Source organism: Pararge aegeria, chromosome 2 (assembly GCF_905163445.1).
Source record: "Pararge aegeria chromosome 2, ilParAegt1.1, whole genome shotgun sequence".
Taxonomy (NCBI): domain Eukaryota; kingdom Metazoa; phylum Arthropoda; class Insecta; order Lepidoptera; family Nymphalidae; genus Pararge; species Pararge aegeria.
In genome coordinates, this window is record NC_053181.1 from 880,283 (window position 1) to 907,044 (window position 26,762).

Below are 26,762 nucleotides of genomic sequence, written 5' to 3' on the forward strand. Positions count from 1 at the left end.
ATGGGAACCTTTTTTTTCCTGGGATAAAAAGCAGCTTATGTTACTCTCCATCGTTTCAAACAACTCTATACAAATCAAGTTTATTGGTATTGGATAGAAAAGCAGCAAATATATATTATGAAAATCAAGCTTAATTTACTATACTCTGACGTAATAACAACAATTATTCATTTTAAGTCAACATCTCCTGAGGAATCTCCGTTTTCGGAGGGAAACGTGCGTAGAAATGTACCCTACATTTGCGAAGATCTGTTTGTAGAGTATAAAGATTAAAGAAATAATAAATTACACCATACAGATTCTCCTACATTTCGCGGAGTATAGCGAAGTAAGCTTAATTTTCATAACACACTTTCGAACGCTACTCTGACGAACAAATTGACGCAATACATTTAACCAATTGAGATATTAAAACGTTGCATCCAAGGATCCAACGATCCCAAGGAATCGCCTGTGCAGCAGTTAAAGGCAACTTTCAAAACACCTAAAAATTAAAATTAATTGTTCTAAATAGGTATACATTTTTTTGTATGAAGGAATCACTCACGAAATTGGAACATCTGAAAGAATTATATAATTTCGAAAGCCGATGATATTAAAAATATTCAAAACTAAAATTAAACAAAACACATCCTTACTCCCAAGAAGCTAAATAATAAGCGTACGCTAGAATGACACCATTTTAATGCATTTTTATAAGTGGGGGTAAACGGGGATCCCAAAATTCAAAGAGATCCTTATATGCGGCTATCCAAGAGGGGCGGAGGGGTAAAACAATACCTACATGGCCGCTACTGTATAGAACCTCTCACTCACAGCTTTATTCACCACACCACATTCCCTCCCTAACGGCCGTGTGGATCGCACGTTACGTTGCTCGGTTGGATTTACGTAAACTTTTCTAAAATTTTTTTACAAAAACTATTTTGTTCGTACACTTTTAATTACCACAGTTTTTGGTGAAGTGACAATGGTGTTAGCAGACTTCTTGACGGAGACAAGGAGAAAATGGCTGCAGGTGCGTTTATTTTTACTTTTTGTTATCGATGTTGCATTTCAAATGTTTTTTGTTATTGTTATTTTTTGTTCGGCTTTCTGGATCTGGATTGTTTTACTGACAGCTCTTTTCGGGTGTAAGGTCGACTGAGGTAGGATTGTTTTGTTAAAGTTTTTAGTTGTTTATCTTCACGACCATCTTGGCGCAGTCAGCGCTTTGGCATTATAAGTGAGAGGTCCCCGGTTTGAATAGCGGCAGTGTCAATTTAGCGTTTTAGTACTATGTCGAATATAAACCGATTAAAGTTGACCTGCTGTCAACGTATAAATATAGTTGCTTGTATTGGAATTTAAGATAGTTTATACTTTATGTGTATTAATATAATATTATAAATCAAAAGCGTTTTTATGATTGTATGTTTTTTGGTATGTATACGGAAATAAACACAATTTTTTGGTCAATAATCATGTTTATTGTAAACATTAAATATAATTATTGACAAGTTTAAAAAAGGTACATTTTAACAGTAATACGATTTGTGATGAACTCAATTTGTTCAATTGTAATTCACCGATGATCGAAAAAGAGGGGCGTTTTAAGATTGACCTCTTTGTCTGTCTGTGTCATTGTGGTGCACAAACAGATTGGGCCGGTGTAATACAGTGTTTTTTTATTATTCGACGTTTGATATCTATTCTGCCGTAAAACGGCTGAACATATTATTCACAGGGATGTCAGTAATTCAATTAGTACCTATTTATATAACTTGACTTGGAATTTGTTACACTAGATAATCCCTAATGATACCTTAATATTAACACAATCGTTTGCCCGCGATTTCGTCTGCGTTTAATTTGTAAATGCGAAAGAAAAACCCATACAAACTTGTTACGTAATCCCATATTGCACAACTGGATGGGTTTAAAACAGACGCTTTAAGAGGTATTTTAAATAATAAATACTAAATAATTAAATAAATATACTATACACACAGCGCCATCTAGCCCCAAAGTAAGCGTAGCTTGTGTTATGGGTACCTGGTAAGATAGCTGCTTCTTCTCCACCTTATTTAAAGGAAAAATTTGAATGTTTGGGTTGCCCATTGAATAATTTAAATTTGCAGGTATATAATCAAGCTTAATATTTCTATTATTTTATTTCTTTCGTATTGAGAATTACAGTAGGATGGTACGCATGCATTCGATAGTTATCCCATATCCCTTACGACTTGATGTTATCTGTGATGAGTTATGTCCTTTATCTCCGACAATATTTATCAGATCGCCATAAAAATTAGACAATACATGCTTGATAGTATACACTTTAAAATAAAAAAAGAATTATTAAAATAGGTTCAAATTTAACGGAGCGAAGTTAAATAGATACAAATTTTCATCCCGTTTCCGAAGGAAACTTATTGTTTATCGGGATAAAAGTCTCCTATATGTTGACCCGAAATACCTGCTACCACCAAATTATATATAAATCCGTTCAGTAGTTTCACGCGATGCCCGGACAGACAGACAGACAGACAGAAATTAAATAAAAATCTGTTTTGGACTCAGTATCGATTATAAAGCATCCCCCCGGTCAAAATTTTCAAAATATATGAAATGTACAGAAATCTCCCAGTTACAGTTTTATTATAAGCATAAATATAGATTATTGGAGAAATAAGAATATAAACAGTTATTACAAGTTTGTGGGAAAGAAGCAGTTGTACTCCAGGTATCGAGGTCCGATAAATGACGGGTCAAGTAAATTTTTACTGAAAACTTGTGTACTTTTTACTGAAAACGACCTACATGTGAGAACTTATGTAGGTAAAGTCCATTCGCTTAGATACGGTCGCCTTTGTGCCGTGCCGTCTTGACCCTTCCCGCATTTTGTCAAAGGCGCCGTTGCGCCATCAAGGGATACGGCATGTGGCTTAGGTACATCCGAAGGAGAATTTGGTATTTTATATCAAAGGTTCTGTGTGTTGACTTCTTACTTGAGAGAAGTTATGCTAGGTATCGATATTTTAGTATGGTTTCAGAACGTAACGACGTTGGATCTTTAGTTATAAATAGGTACAGGACACAATAAATCCAACATTTGGCGTGATGAGAAATAGTGTCCAGTTTACTTTCGTTTATCTACACATATTTTTATAATACCATGATAAAATAGAAAAAGTTTTTATCCTACAAACAAGTACTTACATAAAAAGCAAAATTTAAAGCATAAATGTAAAATGCGAAATACTCCTGCCGGTGTACCGACATTCTATTTTACACAAGCAAACTTTACAGATCTTCGGTAGGATAGATCCATTTTAAAACCGGTCAATATAATTATGTTTGGAGATATTTGTTTAATAGAATTGACACCATACTGCCATATTTTCCAGCTGTGGTAAACTGGGTTCGATCCGCGGCGGAGGAAACTTGGGAATGAATAAATTAGTTTAGGAATTGAGTAGACGCGCCGCCAAGCGTTCAGCGTTCGGACAAAGTTTTTACAAAAGACAAAGGTTTAATATAACTGCCATACCCATGCTAACAGGTTAGCTGGCTAACATTTTAGACTGTACCATCATTTTCAATTGAGTTTACTGAAGAGATTTGTGTACCTTCAGCAGAGAAACACCAATGTGTGTTTATGAAGTCGTATTTAACACAGCACGCGAATTATTTTAAGGTAGGACACTAGGTAGGTACGGATTCTGTTTTATCATCTGTAATGAAAGATTTGCTAATAGGTAAGCAGGTGAATGATTTAGCACCTACACGCCAAGTTGTTACACACAGACTGTGAAATAAATTTCGAAACTGTCATTGCCGAAATGACGATTTGTGCGAGATGATGAAGAATATTTCGCATTTCGACTCATATCTCACTTTTCTTTTGCATTAGAGGTTCTTCGAGATTGTGTTTATTTGTTTATTGTTATTAGGTACACAAAACAGGTAATAACTAAAAGTAGATCTAAATATAAGTAATAAAAAGTTTTGTTCTAAGCTACAACCCAAAGTATGTGTACACAACTTGGAATTAAATTAAACAGAAAGTAAAGATAAAATTAAAGTTGAAACAAAAAAAGAAACACTTTAATAATAATATATATATATATATATAATTTCCCTAAAGATTATGTGGAATAAGTAGTGCTTAATAATTTGATTTTTAAAAATATTTATCCTTTTGTTAAAAAATAAATTTATCCTTTTGTGTGTAAACGTTTACTTGTAGATTTCTTTCCTGTTGCATTCATAAATGCTTAAATTAATCATCATCATTTTATCAACCCACTAAAGGGCTCGAGAGAAGAGTAGTGGCGTGCATAGTGTGCATGCACAGGGTATGCAGATTATATAAAATTACAAAAAGTTAAGCATAGGCATTGAATGAGTTAGGAAAAGCCTACCCTTAAGTTTCTATAACTCGTACTGTATTAATATAATTTGATATCATCTGCATACCCTGTGCAGTGGCGTGCATTGAGGGTTCAATGCACGCCACTGGAGAGGAGATGAAGGCCGTAGTCCAGACTCCACACACCTTTGAGAACATTATAGAGAACTCTCAGGCATGCAGGTTTCCTTACAATGTTTTCCTTCACCGTTGTAGCAAGTGTTATTTGAGTTGCTTAAAACGCATATAACTTAGAAAAGTTAATGGTGCAGCTGGGATTCGAACTCGGCCCCCCGGAAGAGAAGTCGAAGTTCCACCCACTGGGCTATCACCGCTTATATTAATAAATACGTGACCCAAACCCCCCCTTTATTTAGCCAACAAGGCGAACGATCAAAAGGTACTTTTGAAATTTACATACAATTTGTACATTATTACAAAATCTAAATTAGTGTCCAACAGTTTGAGGCGTAGGTGTTAAGCCTCAAGTGAAATAAGCATGGCGGAAGTTGGTAGGTAGTTCCCAGGACGAACGCGGTCACGAAAAAGTCTAGTACTACTATAAACTGTCTGTTTATGTGTCTCTACCACTGGTAACTTAACTCATTTACGATCTTGACATTTTTACCATTTAACTATGTGGCACAGAATGGATAAAAAGAAAAATAATAGAATTTGCTACAACACTGATTTAAAAGGTATATATACTAATTTCGGCATCGGTGGTAGGATCGTTGCATAGTTGTTAGAGCGCGCGATTGTCAGAGAGTCGCAGGTTCAAAACCTGCCGGTTCCGAAATTTTTCATGCATTTTAAATTTGTAAAATTGATAACTCCTCCAAGTGTCGGTAACAACACTAGTAAAATTATATCAAAAAAAAGATATTAGAAAGGATATTTTACTAATAGAATAAGAAATACTGTTAACTCGGAGCTCCCTTTTTATTTACGTGTATATACATGTATATATATTTATTGTAATTCAATACCATCTCCATCAAATTATTAATCAGCGTAACCTAACATTTTGGTTATTTACAAATATATTTCAGCAGATAGCGAGATTTACATACGTGTGAGGTAATTTACATGGCGATAAGGGGTTTCAACGCGGTTTGTAAATCTCACAGATTAACAACCGTACAGTGCGGATACTACTGATGAGTAGAGTACTTTTTGTACCAGGGAAATATCATGCTTATTTTTGACGTCAAGCAGCGTTGCTGTGTTCCGTTCTACGTGGTTGTTGGTGAAATTACGGGCACATGAGGCCTCTATGCTTGAGGCCATGGACACAAGATACCTTTTTTTCTAAAACCAAACGTACATACTGTAGTGTATAGGTTGTAGACAGAGGTTGTGGTAAAGGAGAGTCAAATGCTAGCTGTCAACTGTCAGCTGTCTACTGTCAAGGGGTCCGAGGTTGGGGAAAAAAGCGTGCGGGGTGTGCTTATGGGATAAAGCTAGAAAGAGAGTGGAATACCAGTGTCATTAGTTATTACTAGTATTTCATACATACAAAGGCAGAGTTTAATAGTTACAGACTGCTAAGTTAGGTAAGTCACTATAAGACCGTTATATGACCGTATTCAATTTCAGAGTGCTGCAAAATTAAAAAGGGGCCTAAAATTTTTCCAGATCCACAGCTGGTTGCAATTTTAAGTTTGCTGAATAAAATTAAACAATTAAAATCAGTAATCAGCTAATATGTAGTATTTTTATTTTATTCGAAAACTTTGTTGAAAGTTGTGTTTAAGGCTATTCGCAAGTAACATTAACATATATCACAACTTAAAAACTTTATTCCGAACTGTACCATATATAACCTGTGGCCGTTCTGTATCACTGTATGTTTGTTTGTCATATTTGCTCGCGATAAAGAGAGGAAGCAGACGAACGGGACTCTCAATATTGGTTCTCTAATGACGTCGGTAAATAAATGTTAGTTAATTATTACGTGGAAGTTTGGACATAATTTAGTTACGTAGGTAGGTATTTACCTACTATGTTATTGTAGAAAATGCGTAATTTTATTTACGTAGTTACGATACGAAACTTTATACTTACTTAATATTGTGAGGTAAGTTTTGGGTTGTAAAATAATCTGGATTTGTTTATTTACCACGCGTTTACACACGCTTAATTTCGGGACTCTTTGTTATCACAGTCTTTATACGCGTAGGATTTTGTTTTTTATACTACAAACTCTTGCAAGTGAGCCCTTGACTGCAATAACACCAAATGTTAGTAATGACTGGAACGGGTTAACCGGTTAAATTAAACCCATCGTTCTCCCAAATCGCTATATATCTAACTCGCTTGGCGGTGCGTTTTAGATGGTCGGGTGGTACCCATGGTCGAAGCCTACCATTAGACCAGACCAGAGAAAATTTGGTAATTATAAATTCCAAAATGCTCCAGCCCGGATTCGGACATATTATAACACAGCGCGGAATTCACCGTTGCGTGGAGGACGTCGTAATTTCTACTATTCCTAAGATCACTATTTCTACTACTCTTTTCTACCTTTTCTCTATTTTTCTTTTCTTGACACCCTTTAGTTTTGATGACTTATCGCGGTGCTGCACAATCATCTTTAATGACAACTAAAGATATAAAACATAGCTACTGACTGATACCTGCTGACCCTTTGACGGCCGACTGGCACAGTGGGCAGCGACCCTGCTTTCTGAGACCATGGCCGTGGGTTCGATTCCCATTACTGGAACATGTTTGTGTGATGAACATGAATGTTTTTCAGTGTCTGGTTTTTATCTGTATATTATAAGTATATTTATGTATATTATTCATAAAAATATTCATCAGTCATCTTAGTACCCATAACACAAGATACGCTTACTTTGGGGCTGGATGGCGATGTGTGTATTGTCGTAGTATATTTATTTATTTAGCATTATGCATTTTGTGCTTGGAATTTCCAACCGTAAATAGTTTGTAAACAGACCTTTGAACTCACGTGAATTCCTGAACTCAACGTTTATAAATTTACCCCAACTTGGTCAACAGCCGAAATCAAACTTGGAAATTGGAACTACGCCTATAAAAGACAATCACATGTTAGAGATAGTAAGCCGGTTTGAGCCTTATGTATTTTCCGCCAATTTCCTAATTGGTAATGCATTGTTGTTATCATCATCACATCAACCCATTACCGGCCCACAGAGCACGGGTCTTCTCCCACAATGAGAAGGGGTTAAGGCCGTAGTCCACGACGCTGACCTAGAGCGGATTGGTGGACTCCACACACCATTGAGAACATTATGTAGAACTCTCAGGCATGCAGGTTTCCTCATGATGTTTTCCTTCATCGTTGAAGCAAGTGATATTTTAATTACATAAAACGCACATAACTTAGAAAAGTTCGAGGTGCGTGCTGCGATTCGAACTCGGGCCTCCGAAAGGGAAGTCGAGCTCCTTATCAATGCGCTATCACCGCAATTATTATCAAGTACCCTATATTTTTTGGACCGACCCTAACAGATCGGGGATTAAAGACTAAGGATTGAGTTGAATATAAAAGTCTTGTATAACGAGGCATTTGAACTATAATTGGTACGTCGTATTTATTTTCCATATTATCTGTCTGTACGTATGCTGTACATCTGTGTTCATATAATATGATACGTTGCAATCAGGCTGGCCGAGCAGACGGCCTAGTGTCCAAACGATAACAATAAAGCTGACCGTCCTCCGAGCTGATAGGTACGTCGCTACAACCAAAACTTCTAAATTCACTGAAATAAAATAAAACAACCTTTATAGACAAAAATAATAACCTATGTGCCAAAGCGGTGATAACCCAGTGTGTAGGACTTCACTTTAGAGCTGCCGAGAAGTTTTGTGCGTAAGAAGTGAAAAAAATAACTGTGTTTTTATAATGTTTTTTCCATATATAATATTAGTAACATAACCCCCTAACCAAGTAAACCAAGTAATTGTTAAAATAATTATTATCACAAATAACACAAATCACAAAAATAACTATTAAATTAACAGACAATTATTAGGTATGAATTGAATATACTAAACGCAGCGGCGCGGCGGTGCCGAGCTCACCCGATCGAGCCTTTCACCCCATAGTGTGGCGGTTCTGCCTAACTTACTACGAACCGAAAAATCTCTCAATCAATAAAAAATGTATACAACGTGTAACAGAATTTCGAAATAATATGGAAGGATCATCCTGTAAAAATACCAAAAGAAGCATATTTATTTTTCCATATAAACGAATGCACAACTTTCTAAGTGTTTCCTTACACACAGTGGCGTGCACTTAATATATACACATAAGCACTGCCTACCCTAAAATTGAATATAACTCGTATAGAATGAGAATTTTTGCCCTTTTTATGCAAATGACACGCTGAATGCATACCCTGGTAAGGAACCCGGTGCACGCCACTGCTTACAGAACCCTTTTGAAGATAAAATACCTTCACGAGCATAGCTAGAATAGAGCTAGGTATGCTACGCGACGCGTACCTAATATAGTGACAGGTGTCACATAATTTTATTTCCATATATAGTAAATAAATAAATATACTACGACAATACACACATCGGCCTCTAGCCCCAAAGAAAGCGTAGCTTGTGTTATGGGTACTGAGATAGCTATATATATGGCAGTGTTTTACTCAAAAACTATTAGGTATTCGGTTTCACAGATTAGTCTCAGAGACAGTGCAAAGTCAAAGTAAAAAATATCTTTATTCAAGTAGGCCTATAGGTGGCACTTTTCATGCGTACATTACATGAGAAAAACACAGTAGTGAGATGGTGGCGCTAACCATTTCGTAAACTTAAAACTAAAGCTACGAGGGTTCCAAACGCGTCCTGGTCTAAGAAGAAGCCCACAACAAACTAAGCCGGGATGTACCTCTATAGCCTGCGAAATATTATTTCTGTTTTCATTTACACGTTGTATATAACGCTGCGCCTCGCAGCCGATGGACGCTTACATTAATGTAAGGCAAGGACCAATATCTGTAAATGATTTACAATACAATGTCGGTATTTATTCGCACCGCTGAGTCACATCGCCAGCAGTTGTTATACGACCATTTCACTTTTGTTCAAAAAAGCAAGTTATATTAATTAGCTCACAACAGAATTGCACATTAGAAATTATTAAGTAAATTAGGTTCATTTGTGTTTTTATTATAGTTTCAGGGGAGTTTTATAACAAAAGCTTTGAACAAAATTGATTTAATACATTAATAGTAGGTATATGTACCAGTGTGTGTACAGACACAAACTGGTAGCTATAAATGCTATATATAAATAAATAAATAAATATACTACGACAATACACACATCGCCATCTAGCCCCAAAGTAAGCGTGGCTTGTGTTATGGGTACTGAGATAGCTGATGAATATTTTTATATGAATATAATACACATAAATACTTATAATATACAGATAAACACCCAGACACTGAAAACCATTCATGTTCATCACACAAACATTTTCCAGTTGTGGCCACGGCCTTGGACTCAGAAAGCAGGGTCGCTGCCCGCTGCGCCACTCGGCCGTCATCATACATGATGCTGATGGCTGTGTTTTTTACTTTATCAGTAACATCGCAGTGGCAACGCTTTTTGTAACAACGCACTTTCGAGGATGTATGCCGTTAGGTATTTATGCTCTAACCAGTTTGCTTCTTAATTTTTTTTTAAATGACAATGTGAGATGGTGATAACAAAAAGGACACCTGGCTAAGTCTGATGACCAGGGAGCGTTTGGGACCCTCGTAGATTTTGTTTTATGTTTACGAATGCAGTTATCGCCATCACTACTCATTACTATGGACAAATTCAAATTCATTTATTTCAAGTAGGCTTACTTTATAAGCACTTTTGAAACGTCTAGTATGTATAATTGTAGTGACTTCGGAACAAAACTTGTAGTGACACCGGTTCGGAAAGCAAATTCTACCGAGAAGAGCCGGCAAGAAACTCAGTAGTTGCTCTTTTCCAACCTCAACATTTACAATCATTTTGCTATCTTGCGGGAGATGAGAGCGAGGCTGGCTGCTTCCAATCTACCTTGTCATTGATGAATTCATCAATTGTATAGTAACCTCGCTGTACTAGATGCGTTTTTATACATTTTTTAAATGTATGCATTGGTAGGTCAAGCATTTTCTTAGGAATCATGTTGTAAAAGCGTATACTCAACCCCACAAAGGAGTTCTGCACCTTTTTTTCGTACACATTTTGTGTGTAATGTACGCATCAAAAGTTAATTTAGGTGCATAAAGAAATATTTGACTTTGACTTTAAGACGCCAAGTAGCATTGCTGTGTTCTGGTCTGAACAGTGTAGTTCCCGTTGCAATTAAAGGTAGATGAATATTTAAAGTCAAAAGTCAAAGTCTATAATATATTTATTCAAGTAGGCCCATAGATGGCGTAGGTGCTTAGCTGAGTGTTCTTTATGTTATCACCATCTCACATCGTCATCTAAAATTATTAGACCAGCCAGATAACCAGGTTGGTTAGAGCAATAATGCATACCCAAGCTTTTTTATCGATTACGTAGTCCTTAATACTATAATAGGACTTTTCTATAAGCTTACGTTTAATACAAACTTTGAACTTTTTAAGAGACATCTCCAAGATGTCAATGGGTAGTTTATTGTGAAATTGCATGCAATTTCCTTTAAGCGAGTTATGAATTTTAAACTTATAAGACGACCTCCCTGGCGCAACGGTGAGCGCTGTAAATTTAAGTAGAAGTAAGTGAAGCGGTCCCGGGGTCGATTCCCGGCAGGGACAATATGGGAATTTATAATTTCTGAATTTTTCTCAGAACTGGGCTGGTGGGAGGCTTTGGCCGTGGCTAGTTAAAACCCTACCGACAAAGACGTGCCGCTAAGCTATTAAGTTCTGTTCCCGTGCGATTTCGCGTAGTAACCGATTCGGGTTATGACTGCCATACTCCCTAGCAGGTTAGCCCGCTACCATCTTAGACTGCATCATTACTTACCACATCCACAAGGTGAGACTGCAGTGACCTCAACGCTCAACCATTGCGCCAGGAAAGTAATCAATCTATTACATATCACTTGCTTAACGGTTGCACACGGTGAACGAAAACCTCATTAGGAAACCTGTATGAAAAGTTCTTCATAATGCTCTCAAGGGCGTTCGAAGTGTACAAGCTGCACTCGGCCGGCGTGGTGGAATACGGTCTGTAACGGTCTCCACATTACCGAACTAGATGGCGCCACAAAAATCCTGCATCCCGCTAGCGAAGTGTTCACAAAAATTGACTATATATACACCTTACAAAGATGAATGTTCGGTCTCAACAGACAGATTAACGTCGAAGGTGGAATGTCTGAGTCCTCGCACCTTCCACCTTCCCCCGATGTCGTCAAGCTCTTCCCATGGCGAGCTCTCGCGCTCGCCCCACTCTCCCGGTGACGCCGTAGCAACCTCTCAGGTAGTTATTCGTCCATCCGAAAAATGAAACGAATGTTCGGACCTCGGTCCCCGAGCACGGTCACCCGCTCGGAGGGAGATCTTCCTATTGTTACGGTCGAGCGTATCACCATAGCTCCCATACACGGTCCAAACCCTTCCCATTGCCCTGTGCCCTGTAGTGGGCCGTAATGAGTTGATAATAAATAACGATGATATGTACACATAGGGAGATAATGGTTCCAAGAGCGGCGCATCGTCTGATGTGTTTGTTGTTATCATGACAAAGAATTCACGATTTATTATTGATCATTACATTAATAGACTCAAGTAAACCATTACGCACTTATACACATAATACATTGAATGTTGATAATGTAAACTTCTAAATATGTATTCTCTCTGTTTTTTCTCTAACCTCGATGCACATATTGGAAGACACAAGACACAGAATATTCTAGATTGGGGGTCCAAAAAAATTGTACTATTAATCAAATAAAAACTATTATAATTATTATTATTATACATACTCGTATGAAATTACGTAGAAATTGCAAAGAATGCTATACTTACTAAAAATAACTATACTTATAGTTTTACATCTCTACTGAAAGTAAATGTTAGATACTGGGTTAACGTCAAGAAATCGCAAGGTTGCTGGTCTATTCTACAAGAGACAATTATATCCCCGGGGAAAGGATAATTTATCAACTTCTCAGAGTATTGGCGCACATGTGGAAATAATATCCAAATAATATAAGTGTAATTATAAACGGGTGTAAGCTTCTCCTATTCCATGTTCCCGTGCTTAGCAGGTACACACTCGTAGATCGAGGGATATAATTTTTTCCTCTCCTCCTGGAGCTATTCGATTTGGTTAAACCATCTTTTTTCTCCTATCTATAAAGGAGATGGTTTAACCTACAAAGCACCGAAAGTAACAAAAAAAGGTAAATAATTAAAAAAAACAAACTTGACTTTTGGGCATTTTCGCTAACGTTGTCAAATCACTTATTGATGTCGTTTGCACCCGATTTAGCGTTAATATTTAATAACTGTATAGACTGCGGTGTGTTTCCTGCTTAATGAAACAGAAAAATAGTTCATTTGTTTAAATAGCTAATAAAGTAAAAAACTATTAAAGGCATTTTTAGCAAGTGATGCCGACGTGAACTGTGTTGTACATTAACCTTCACAACTTGACCTTTTCTTGATTGTGGAAAAATTTTTCTACCGTGTTTAATAAGGTCGTAAGGTCTTCGGTCGTAGTCCGGTGGCTGCGTTGAACTTAATAATTTTGCGTCTAAGGACTCGGATTACGCCTCTGCGAAATGGTTTATGATCTCGGTACTTAAACATAACGTACTCAAACATAATGTCAAGAATTCTTTTGATCTCGGATTTATTTTCTCATAAATGTCAATAATCTTTTACAAGTTATCGAAGTCTTATTTTAGGTTCAACAATTTTCTTCATCTTACAAACATTTCCAATCTGTCTTCGGTTTCAACTTTTGAGCTTTACCGGTCGATGTTATTCGACGCCAACTCGATTAACACATAATTTATTCGCTTTGTATTTCAGCAGTGCGATAATCTGTGAATGTCTGTGTGACTGTCTCTGTAGCATACTAGCCTTTGGAAATAGTTATGTAAAATATTTTTTTTGATGCTGTTACGGATAGTTTTGCATAGGTCTTCAATATGCTTTATTATGAAAATTAAGTTTAATTTTCTGTTCCTACCCTGCGAATAGCAGGAGAATCCATATTGTCATTTATAATTTCTTCAATCTTTAAACTCCACAAACAGATCTTCAAACAGATCAGAGGTGCAATGCACCCTCTACGCACGTTTCGCTCCGAAACCGGAGCATCCTCAGAAGATGATGGCTTTACAATAAACAATTCACAACTTAACAATTATAACATTCAGATTCTCCTGCTTTTCATATATCATGGGATTGCGCAAAGTAGCGCCTACTTTACGTAATTCCATGACGATACGCAAAGTAGGCGCTACTTTGCGCCAATATTCAATATATTTTGTTTTTTATTCTTAACTATCTTACAATTGTAGTCAGCCTGTATTGATGCGTTATTTTTCACTTTACCGGTTTAATCTCAGAGTAAGTTTTGGATATATTAACGTTATCAGTTTGCATCTCAGGTTTACACATTTATGTGTATAAATAGTGTTACATAAAGTATTATGTATTATGTAGCATAAAGGGCATTTTTTATTCTCAGAGATGTCTCTTGTTCATTTGTCTAGCTCGCACACTCTATATCAATCGAATTTTGTTGGAAAATTTCAAACCTAATCCTCGCTTCCAAAAGTTTTTAATGCCATAAGAGCGATCCGGTTCAAGCAAATTAAACTTAATTACAAAGTTGTCGCAACTCGTTTCGTGTAGGGAATACATTTGGGCCACCTGTGTGCTTGTGACTCGAATGTTCGCAGCGCAAAACACACTAGATCGTAAATACCGTCGCCCGCCCGCCCGTGGGAACGCGAGGGTGCGGGCGTAGCACCTGTCTGCAAACATTGTGTTACATTCAAATACCGTAAAGTCACGGGTAGCAGGAGGTTGTAGTTTTTTGCTAGCTATTGTTCTCTACTTTGTTCGCGTGGCACTAGGGAAGATATAACTTTACAAGGGTAGATATTTAAAAATTTGGTTGGTACTGTCCTACCACTCATCTTAGAGAAATCCTTTTAATTTCAAGTATTTCTGTTTACATAACCAGTGCAAACATATTAAATAAATAAAATAAATAAATAAATATACTACGACAGTACACACATCGCCATCTAACCCCAAAGTAAGCGTACCTTTATTATGGGTACTATCGAGGGCCTTCATCATAGTTATCTGTGACTCGATTTGACTAAATATTTCGTACTAGTTATAAGCACTTTTTGATGGTCAAATCAGTCTGTTTGTAGTGACTCTACCACAGGTTCTGAAGGCAGATTCCACTGAGAAGAGTCGGCAAGAAACTCAGCAGATTGCTCTTTTCCAACATAATTTTATAGTTTAACAATCTTTAGAATTTTTCTGTTTGTGAGAGATGAGAGTGGAGCGGCCTGCTTCCAAGCAGCCTTGTTATTAAGGAATTCATCAATCGTGTAGTAAACTACGATTGATTAAATGTGATTTAATATATTGTTTAAATTTAGGTAAAGGTAAATCTAGCATTACCTTCGGATTTCTGTACTATTCTCAGACGATATGCAGATATCACTAATTTATGTCCGTGTCTACTTCTAAAGTCAATTGTTTATATTGAGTTTTTGTTTATAATTACTTATGTTTTGATCAATAATTGTATATTTCTCCAAAAGTTCGTTCTTCATTCCTACTTTAAGTATAGCAGAGATCCTAGCGATTCTCTGAGTTGTCTCAACTCTGGGAAGGTATTTAAAGGAAATAATCGATGACACAACGGGTTTGCAACAAGCGCAAATCTCGTGATATTTGCTGATATACGTCACTTTTGCATACAATACAATGTATATCTACGAAATATCAGTCTTCGTTCATCGCCACATTTAAAAACTTCTCGAACGTAAGCCATTTTAAAATGAGGAATAAAGTTCGGCTGTTCAACAATAAATATAAATGAAAACAAACCGCAAAATCCCCTTTTGCTATGTGCGATAAAATCTACAGTAAATTAGATGCAGGCATAAAAAAAAAACCTACGCATTTTTTGAGAAAAATCTGGCGCATTGGCTGTGTAATAAATGTTTCTATACAATATCCGAGTATCTGACTTCAAATTAAATATAATATTATTATTTCACATTACAATGCCTATCCTTAAGTTTTTTATAACTCGTACTGGAGATTTTCATTTTATATCATGTGCATACCCTGTGCATACCCTCTATGCACGCCACTGCCTGTATAATTTAATTAATTACTTTTCAATTCTTGCTCAGAAAGATTTTGCAGACATAAATAAATAAATAAATATACTACGACAATACACACAACGCCATCTAGCCCCAAAGTAAGCGTAGCTTGTGTTATGGGTACTAAGATAGCTGATGAATATTTTTTTTTTTATGAATGAAATACACATAAATACTTATAATATACAGATAAACACCCAGACACTGAAAAACATTCATGTTCATCACACAAACATTTTCCAGTTGTGGGAATCGAACCCACGACTTTGGACTCAGAAAGCAGGGTCGCTGCGCACTGCGCCACTAGGCCGTCAAACAGGTATTATAATTGTCTTTGTTTTTCGCTTTAAAGCAGAATAGGAAAGAATGTTGAATGAATTATAATGAGACCATATGAAAGCTCGGCTCATGTTCAGCGAATAAATTTCATTTCAATAAAATTACAAAAGTGACGTTTGACGGTAAAGATCGTTAGCTTAGACCACTACTTCATCACTTTGGTGAGGCCGCTTCCCTTTTTTCGCCTGTTGTACGTACAACGCAACCTGTTATCGCGGACTCTGACGGGGGAGGGTGGTTAGCCACCGTGACCTCTCAGCGGCCGGTGACGCGGAAACACGCGACTTTAACGGACTCTGCGACCGTCTGGGGTAACGCGGAGGTTATAAATAGGTGAACATGTCAATAGGTTTATCAAGATGTAGGAACATCTAGATAAAATAAAGTAAAGGTAATACTAGAATACTCCAAGATAACTACGCAAATAAATGTTATACCAACTAAAAAGTAAATACTTCTTTGTATACATCCACCTGGAATACTACAACTAGCTTTGATAGAAAATGTGGGTGTAACCCGATTTTCTGAATAGGTACATCTGCGTAACACTTTCAAGTGTAGTGTTATGTTTTAAGTTTTAAGAATAATTATGAACATTAAGCTTAATTTGCTATACTCCGCGAAAAGCAGGAGATCTGTATGGTGTTATTTATTATTTCTTAAACTTAAACATATCCTACGCACGTTTCGCTCCGAAACCGGAGCATCCTCAGGAGATGTTGTCTTAACAATGAATAATTGTTAGTAGAGCTTATATATCATAAAATTCTGCAAAGTAACACTGCTTTTATCCAATATAGAAGAAGAAATACTTTCACACAAACTTCAAAATATACATAAAATAAAGAATAAATAAAATAAATGAATACAAATATTGTAGGCATGCGAAAGCGGCCTTGATTGCGTAAGCAATATATACATATATATAGCAGCAATCGCAATTGATTTGCTGTTTTTTTTTTAAGCTTACCCGTTATATGTCTTAGAAACTCTTCGTCAGATCTATATGAAATTTAAATGGGACCATTTCGGAATTATTTAGTTAGTATGTATTCGAAAGGGGTTCGATTTTGCAAATTCTCCATTAAATGACGGAGCTATCTCTGAACACACATAAAGAAAAACAAACATCCTCCTTTTTGAAGGTTAAAAAAGATGACGCACGAAAGTATATGTTTTAGGCATAATTCTTATTTTTATTTTTATTTTAGGACAAGTTAGCCTTGCCCGCATTTTTACAAGGTTTTCTAGATCAATTCAACAAAGATTCCCATTGACATAAAAACTGCAGCTGACGTTTGGTTGTTACTGCGTATTTTTTAAAAGTGATTACTCTAAAAGCCTTGATCTCACAAAAAACCTGTGCAACAAAAGTTTTTTCCTACCATGAATCCTTACTAATGTTATAAATGTGAGTGCGTTTGCAAAGAGTTAGTTAAATAGACGGAGAATACCATAGGTTATTTTGTATACCATGAAAACGAACGGTCCCCACGGGGTTTGAAATAAAAGCCGTTATAAACGTGGACGAAGAAAGCGGTCACCAGCTTGTATTGAATAACCCTATCGGCTAAATACTCCTTTCCCAAGTAGTTTTAGCCATAACCCTAGTCAAGGACTAGGGTTATGGCTAAAACACCCATTATACCTTTAGCGCTGGTACAGCTCTTATAGAGGTTTGACTCTTATAGTTAGTAGGGATGACTTAGTTTCTTTAAGTACCCTGATAACGTCCATTATCAGGCTAGAAGCGATCGTCGATCAAAGTTGAACGCTCAACCCGTTTCCATTCCCTTTGATTTACTATCAGCACTGAATCCACAATAGCTCTAACGTGGTGTGACAATCATACAGTAGACGTAACAACGAGACTGCTAATTGCCAATCAAAATTCTACTTGTTTTATGACTCAAGTTTGTTAAAGTATGGATTCACTGAGTGTCCTTATCGAAAAATAGGTAAATTAAAATTAAAAAAAAAAACGAACAATTTCAAACGAATCGATAACCTCCTCTATTTTGTAATTCGGTTAGTAGCGAAATGTGTGTATGGGAGAACTTTAACATACACGTATTTAATATCTTAGAGCCTTAGATTATGAAAATATAAGCGATATAATAAGATCCACGTTACGAGTGAAGTTTGATGAAAAGTACGTCAAGTGTGATGAAAATTTCTATACTAAATTATAAAAAATATTACTATTTTTTTTTAATTTATTGTATTTTATTCATAAACAAAAATAACCTAAAGTAACCTATATACCAAAATAAAACTAAATAAAATCTAAAAAGTCTTCAAAACCACCACAGCCAGGCATAGTGCCTAAGATGCTAGCAGCATTACCTTTTTGGATGACCAAACTTATTCTTTGACCAAGGTAACTGCCTGCTCTAGGAACACCGGTAGACTCGTTAACCTTTTTTAACAATTCTTTAAAAAGTGCTCGAGCCCCTGGTCCCCGCAATCCCAAAGTCTCTACTCCAAAAGGCACAAATATAAAACTGCTATGAAGGTTTCCATATTTACGCCTCTTAGCCTGCTCGGCACTGCTAGCAGCCCACGAGTTAATAAATAAATAATAAAGTTTATATATGCAATATTCAGCGTAGGTATAAGTGTTCACATAGAAATATGGCTGAAGTAATGTTATGTGTTATGAAAGCCTTACCTTCTTGGGTAAATTGTCATTTGCATTTTCACTGTATGTTTGTTACACTGTGACACTGCTATCAGTCCATTTTATCAACAACAGCTCGTAAACACTTCTCGGTTGTTAATTACTACAGATAGGTAGGTACAATGAGGGGTTCGTTAGTAAACAAATAAATTATCTTAAATATTTATTGTAGACGATGAAATACAAATACAAATTAGTGGTGATAGGTTTCAAAACCGATTGGTATATAAGTTACTTACCATCCGTCCAGAATTCTTGTTTGAATAACACCTTTATTGTACTCTGACCGCCTTGGATAATAAAGTAAAAAAAATAAAAATTACACAAAACATATAAATAACCAAAATACATTGAGGGTTAGTTAATAAATAGAGGGCCTTCTTTTTGTCAACTGTCTTAACAAACAAAACTCAAAATTCTACAATTAATTTTTATAAATAAATACGCCTAGTTTATAAGCACTTTTGAAACGTCAAGACAGTCTGTAGTGACTCTACCTAATATTCGGAGAACAGATTCTACCGAGAAATAATCCGACAAGAAACTCAACATCATTTTCTTTAAAAATGTAAGAGGAGCGGCCTGTTTTCAAGTATAAATCGTATAGTAACCAAACTTAATTAAATGTGTAATAATAAAAAATTGTATAAACTTATGCTTTGGTAGATTCAAAGTTAATTATCATATTTTAAAAGCATAACAATACTCAATCCCACAAATGTCTTCTGTACCTTTCGCAGACAATATGCAGATACGACTATGACGGTATACCACTTATGTATGTCCATTTCGAGTTAGTCGGTTGTCCATATCCACTTTTCGATTAGGGCAGTGTTATAAAAAGCAATTTTTTTACACGCAAAATCGGGGTCATATAAATACGTAAATATTTCAGGTGTAAACATTCATATAATTTTATATTTCCCGACGTAAGTGCGTTGACTCTATCCCCCAAAGACTCCCCTAATTAGTAACAAGCACGCAAAGACAAGGCTGTACATCAATCTTTCAACTTCTAAATTCGCCATGCAAATAAATATTTGAATTCCGACCTAGTAAGGTTAAACCTTTGTTACGTAAATTCGTTTCCATTTTATTTTGATGAACAAGTACTGCAACTGAATGACTCATAGATAATTTGATTTTTTCGTCTTATTTTATTATCAGAATAACAAAATATTTTTTTATATCTTATAGATTTATATAATCCAATGAAACTCACCTGTACTTTTTGGAGTTATTTGAGTTTTAAGCAATTATCACAAAACACAATGAGGAAACCAGCAAGCTTTAGAGTTCTAAACAGTGTTTCCAAAGACGTGTAAACCAGCTTCTTCAACTACGGCATTAGTCTTATATAAGCCGTTATAAGCACCATTACTTCTTTCTACCATCTACTGCGATCACCATTTTTAATTTTTTTTTTTTAATTTATTCATTTTAAAGTCAATCACGAGGATATTATTGACGATCTGTTTGGTGTGGAGTACAAAGATTGAAGAAATTATAAATTACAATGTACAGATTCTCCTGCTTTTCGCGGAGAATAGCAAATTAGCTTGATTTTCAAGTATTTCATGGAATTCCGCAGGGTAACGCCTGCTTCTATCCAATATTTAAACGCATATAATTCAATAAATATACCAGGACCACAGCAGTTAAAAGTATCTATGTATTTTTCATTTTTATTTTAGAAGAACTTTTCACGAGATCATTTCCCTGACTTAGTTTGCGAGCTAAGTAATCAAAGTTTAATGAGCAAGTTTGCGGTAGCGTGCTGGCGAATAACTAAGTAAGGCCACGTCTTTAGAGGTTTAGCGTGGAGCTACCAAATGAAGTACTGCTGACAAACAAATATTAACGTTTTAATGGTTATTTTTATTTATTAAATGATTCATAATGTTACAGTTTAACTTAAAGATTAATCAACATTTCTTAAATACAGATCAACGGGTACATACCACTATAATATTTTTGGATTCGACGGGACTCACGGGAGTTCCGTCGTGACCACGATGCATGCAACTGGGTCGAAATATTAACAAATCCAAAAATATTATCGTGGTATGTACCCGTTGAACTATATTTAACTTATAACTTAACTAATAACTCTAAAGTTACCCGCGTGGATTGATGCCAAAAGTGCTGGCACTCAACAGCCAGGCTGATACTTCGTGCAAAAAATTATCCAGCGCTTCTCGTAAGAATTTTACTGGTTAGTTGTGTATGTAATATTTCGGTATTATCTATACTTAAAATAAAACTGTATGTATTGGTTATTATGAAATATTTTTTATATACCGAACGCAATCGGCTTTTCTGTATAAACCTGAAATTTATTGAATTCAACATTCTCTTTCACGAATTGTCAATCTTTTCGGAAGTTTCCGTTACTTTATTTTACTTGCAATTTAACCAAATGATAAATTCAAAACTTTGTTAAGCAATTTAGTTACATTAAAACCGCTTACATATTAAAAATAGCGTCTTTTTCTGACTGTACCTAATAAAAATCCTCGGCACAAGTTTTGCTTGGCATGCTCCGTGTTAATGTGCTTTTTAGTCCAGACTCGGGACCCAGTGTAAAGGTTTTGGCACCGGGGCCAAATGTAATCAGCTGGCTAAGCCCAAAAATAACTGGGTCAGGATGTTCTATTAAAACCATCTGCCAGACTACATATAAAATATAGAAAACGAAAAAGAATTCAGTAACAAAATAAACATAGGATAGATAATTTTATATAATCATTTAATAATTGATTTAAAGTTTCATTCAGATTTGCATCTTTTTTCTTATACTCATAGATTGGAACACCCTTCCGAGTTCTGTTTATCCTAATTTCTACAACCTGGGTATCTTTAAAACTAGAGTAAATAGGCATCTTCTAGGCAAGCGTGTCCAGTCTGAGACCCCATGTACACTTTCAAGCAGGTTAGATTGTGGTCCAGCGCTAGTCTATTATAGATTAAAAAAAAAAATAGCCGCCGCGCCGTAACTATCAAGCAAAAGGTTTAATCCCAATAATTTTAAGGGGAATTAACGGGCACGTTGCGATCATTCGTTCTAACTTTAAACAGATTTGTGAAATTAAGTGTATTCATAAACTAAGTCCATGTAGTTAGCAAGGAACTATAAATAACTTTTAATTTACTTTTCAATCCGCTGAAGCACAGTGATAAGCAGTTTTTCAACGACATAACAGTGGAGTTCACGCTCGAAATGCCAGCATGACCGCAATTTACTCGGCGAACGCGTCACTAATCCGGGCGGGGGATCCTTCCGACATATTGGGAATTATAAACCAATTTCATAATTGTAATGCAACGCTATTTAAATATTTGTTTTTTTTATTACACTACAAGTTTTTTTTTCTTTTTTTTTATTATAATACGGCAATACTCACATCGCTGTCTAGCCAGAAAGTAACAAGCTTGTATTATGGGTACCCTGCAATCTTCCATCTATGATGATAACGGGCTAATGATATGACAGATACATTAAACCTATCCCAATCGGTTCCTATGTGACATCGTACTGGAACGCTAAGTAACGCTAAATATCTTAGCACCACTTCTTTCTAGGTAGGGTAGTAACTAGCCACGGTCATAACCTCCCACTAGGCAACTGTATAAACTGTGCGCTAGCAAGCAACCGAGTCACTTTATAATATTTGATTACCAGTGCAGCGTTTTGAGGCGTAAGTGGTTGCCGGTGTGATTACAGATCCATGAAGCTTAACACCCACGCCTTAGGTTGTTGGACACAGGGTGGCAGTTTGTACGACGTGTTCCTTGCACGACACAAGAAGTCTTGCTCTGAGTCGTATTGTGTGGCTATCGGAACCGGCAACCACACCCTTTAGATCGAAACACAGCATACTGCTTGGCGGTATAAATAACCTAGTAAAAAGTATTATTTCCACTGCTCAAAAATGCTTTTAAAATCTTTTCTATCATTAATAACGTCACTACCACTTCAAACTCTACTGCTACTAAAAAGTTTTACAACTACTTGCATGCTTGGTATATTAGCATACATTTCACTGATTAGAATCTTCGTCGGTTGCCCAAATTTTCATAAATTTACGTTAGTTAGCTTTGAAAAAATAGTAAAGTATATTATGATGAATGAAATATATAAAAGAGAAAGTGTGTGGGTATGTTCCGTATAAGCTCCGAAACGGCTGGACCGATTTCGATGAAACTTACAGGGAATCTCCGGATTGATCTGGCGAGTAATCCTGTAAAGTTTGGTGATGATCGGAGCAATCCTATTTTTGAACTGTCAAACTGTCAAATACAGCTTTTATTTACTATGATGATATTCTATTGTTGGGTGTACATGGGTGTTGATAATGATCTTCACCCGCTCGAGAAGAGAATAGAAGAGAATGAATACGGAGAGAAATAAATGATTTAATATGTTTTGAGACTTAAATTAAAAATTTAATGATGTAAGTTTATTGTTTAAATAAAATAAAGCAAAATCTAGCCCGGCGAAGCGGGCAGGGTACGCTAGTATATTATGAAAATTAAGCATAATTTTCTATACTCCGCGAAAAGCAGGAAATTCTGTATGGTCTGCAACACCAAACAGATCTTCGGCAACGCAGATTAACCTGCTTTTCGAGGAGTATAGCAAATTAAACTTATTTTTCGTAATATGTATATCATGGAACTCCGCAAAGTAACGTCTGCTTCTATCAAATACAATAGTAGGGATACAGTAGGTATAGGCGTATAAAACTGCGGGCACTCATCAATAACAGAGTGGGTACAATACACCAGGGATATACTAGGTCAGGTCAGGGGTCAGACTCCCTCGACACGGTTGCTTCGGATTAAGCTGTGGCCATTTAAATGAACTGCGTTTGACGCGTGGAACCTATTATCATGTTTATATTAATATAGGTATTATCGGGACGCGCGCTCTCTTGATTGGCTATTAACCTCGATTTGATGAAATTCTAGCTTTCACCCCATTGTTACTGCGGTATCACTCGATCATTACTGTACTCGCGTTTGGCGTAATAACCCGGTTATAATAATTAGTACTTTTAATTTTTTTTTTTTACAAATCCCGCGGGAACCGTTCGTTTTGCTGGAATAAAAACATACAAATAACCTACGTTACTCTTAGTGCTTTTGATTAGCTTTTTTCGGCCGATTGGCGCAGTGGGCAGCGACCGTGCTTTCTCAGTCAAGGCTGTGGATTCGTTTGCCTTGAGGTCTATTTGCATATTATTCATAAATTTTTCATCAGTTATCTCAGTATCCATAACACAAGCTACGCTTACTTCATCGCTAGATGGCGTCACGTCGTAACATATTTACTTATTATTATTATTATTATTTATAATGCTGTGTGCACCTATAATTGATTATTGTAATGACTAGACAGAATTCGTAATACTAACACAAAATTTAATTTTTTTTATGAATGTTGTTACAATTAATTGCTGTCGTCTCTTATGAATAACTAAATAAATAAATAATTATTACCATGAAATTTTTTGTAAATAGTTACTATATTTAACCAATAATCCAACGCTGAGCTCTAAGAGTAGAAGCCCCGTATAATATCAGTGGCATAGCTAAGCCATAATAATGAGGTGGCCTTATAGTTTAAGTGGCCTAGTTATATGAGCCATTTAATCTTTTTAGCTTACGTTTCATTGATAATAATTAAAGGTAATAGACGATCATCCGGGTTGGTGCAGCGTTGTGTGTCAATGCTTGCTCTTATTCTCTCTTTCCTTTGTGTGAGTATGCCCTGGATAAAGATCCAGAAGTGAGACAGTAATAGTCTGAAGATTCTGAGGTTAACACATAAAACATAAATCGGTCGATTAGTTCGTAAAATACAAATAAATATAACGATTCTTAGATACAGTTCAACGGGAAGGTACATACCAGGATAATATTATTTGTTTGACATTATCCACTGGGTCGGAATATGGACAAATCCCATAATAATATCGTGGTACGCACCCATTGAACCATATTTAAGGAATGTTGATTATCCACGAAAATCTTAGTTTAAAATCTTTAAATATAACGATGAACAAAGAACCTTCCTGCATTTGAACTTGGTTAGAATGTAACCCTAAACTTAAACAATTTTATTAAAAAAAACAAGTATGTGATAAAACAAGGACTTCCGGTTATATACCTTATCGGAAAGCAATTTGGCGCGATATCACAGCCCAATAACTCCCGACACGCGGTGGAACTGCGCATCTGTCTGATAATATCCTATCATATCCCGATATGACATAATAATGCTTTTGTCACTTCATATATTTTTTATGATGAGGTTGGTTCGGAGCTTTTGGTCCATTATATTGAAACTTTAATTAAAACATTATATTAAAACTGTGGTAAGTGTAAGTTTAAGGTTCGCTGGACAGAAGCAGGTTCGTGAAAGCCTGAGATTATTAATGTCAGTCCTTCGTCACCCAGGAGCTGCTGAGATCTCTGAATCGACTTGTACTGTGTTATAAAAAGTTTAACCTGTCCCATCGCAACCATCGCTGTCGTGGCAAATGAAACTTTTATTTTATCTGCCCCGTTATGAGTTCAAATAACTATCACTGAAAGTCTAAATAGATAAACTAGGGAAAACTAAATAACATCTACTGTTGGATGCTTGGTCTTTTGTAGAGATTTCCTCTCATTTCACTACTTTTAACTTATAGACTATTGCTTAAGTTTAAACAATGTGTGAATGTGTATACCTATTTAATAAAACGTGTTAACTATAAGATTGATGAATTTCTTAACGACAAGGCTTCTTGGAAGCAGGCCGTTTCGATCGCTTTAGATAATTCTTAAGATTTTTGACTTGTCAGCCACAAGTCAAAATGTTGTTGAAAAGGAGCAATCTGCTGAGCTTCTTGCCTGCTCCTCTTCGTGGAGGTGGAAAAAATAAATAAAAAAGCCTTTATTTCGAAAACGTATTACAATTATATTTTTACATATTTTTAATGCAAATAACTTTACGTTTACTAAAAATAAATTTATGTTTAAGTCGCCTCTGCGGCGTAGGCCTCCCCCAAAACCAGTGGTAGACTCACTAAAAACAGACTGACCTGACTTTGTGTGTGACACAAAGTGCTCATAAACTAGGCCTAACTTGAAATTAATGAATTTTTGGAAAAATTCCAATTTTGAATCATTTTATCAAGTGATTTCTCTAAACAAAGATTTCTTTGAGTAACACCTAATTTAAAACTTTCCTCTTTACAGGCCTTCAAACTCTTCAAACGGAACAAGAGTCGCAAGAGCGCTCGCAACCGGGTCTCCCCAGCGCTCGTCCGCTCCCCATCGTACAGCGGGACCGTAGACGCGGCACCGGAGATCGACCTGCAACGCTTCTGTCCCTGTCGCACCTCCATGCCACCAATACGAGTGAACGAGGCCTTCGAAAACAACGAGTCGTACTACAGTTATGACAGCTGCTCTCGGAACGGCAGCTTGCAAAGTCATCACAGTCAGTCGAGTAGGTGGGACTCTGCTTACGGCTCGCACAGGAGCAGCCCGCAGAGGGCGCTGTGCTACGCTGCTGTGACGTATTGCACCGCGCTGGACAGTGAAGACAGCAGCAGCATCCACACAGAGTACACGCTGCTGGACGCTGACCATGCCGAAGACGAGCACTCGCAGAACGTGCTCAACGAGACCCGTGAGACAGTCATAGAGGCAGCCCTGGCGGAGCAGGCGAGCAGCAACGCTGCTGTGACGCACTGACAGAGGCAATGTACGCACTGGGTATATTCTGCTGGTCACTGGTTATTAGTACTAATATTATAAATTCGATAGTTTGTATGGCCTTACTTTACGCTCTAACTTAGCAAGCAATCGACTTGATCTTTGGCATAGGATGGAGTTGAAAGGTCGGAGAGTAACAAAGATAACAGTAGAATAACTTTTAATACCAGGAAAATAAACGGTCTCAAAGGAATTTAGATAGAAGCAGACGTAAC

The 26,762-nt window shown here is 36.4% G+C and overlaps 1 protein-coding gene across 1 annotated transcript; it reads left to right on the plus strand.

The window, feature by feature from the left end:
• Positions 1–882: 882 nt before the first annotated feature.
• On the plus strand, positions 883–26,762 carry LOC120632702. The gene is made up of 2 exons (XM_039902679.1): positions 883–1,018; positions 26,026–26,762. The coding sequence occupies exons 1-2, from the start codon at positions 971–973 to the stop codon at positions 26,524–26,526; spliced, it is 549 nt and encodes a 182-aa protein (XP_039758613.1). The 5' UTR covers positions 883–970; the 3' UTR covers positions 26,527–26,762.

Bases quoted from the DNA above. Each gene is read 5' to 3' on its own strand.
- LOC120632702 (XM_039902679.1), top strand. From the start codon at position 971: ATGGTGTTAGCAGACTTCTTGACGGAGACAAGGAGAAAATGGCTGCAG. The intron at 1,019-26,025 runs GTGCGTTTATTT...TCCTCTTTACAG, and splicing joins CAAGGAGAAAATGGCTGCAG to GCCTTCAAACTCTTCAAACG.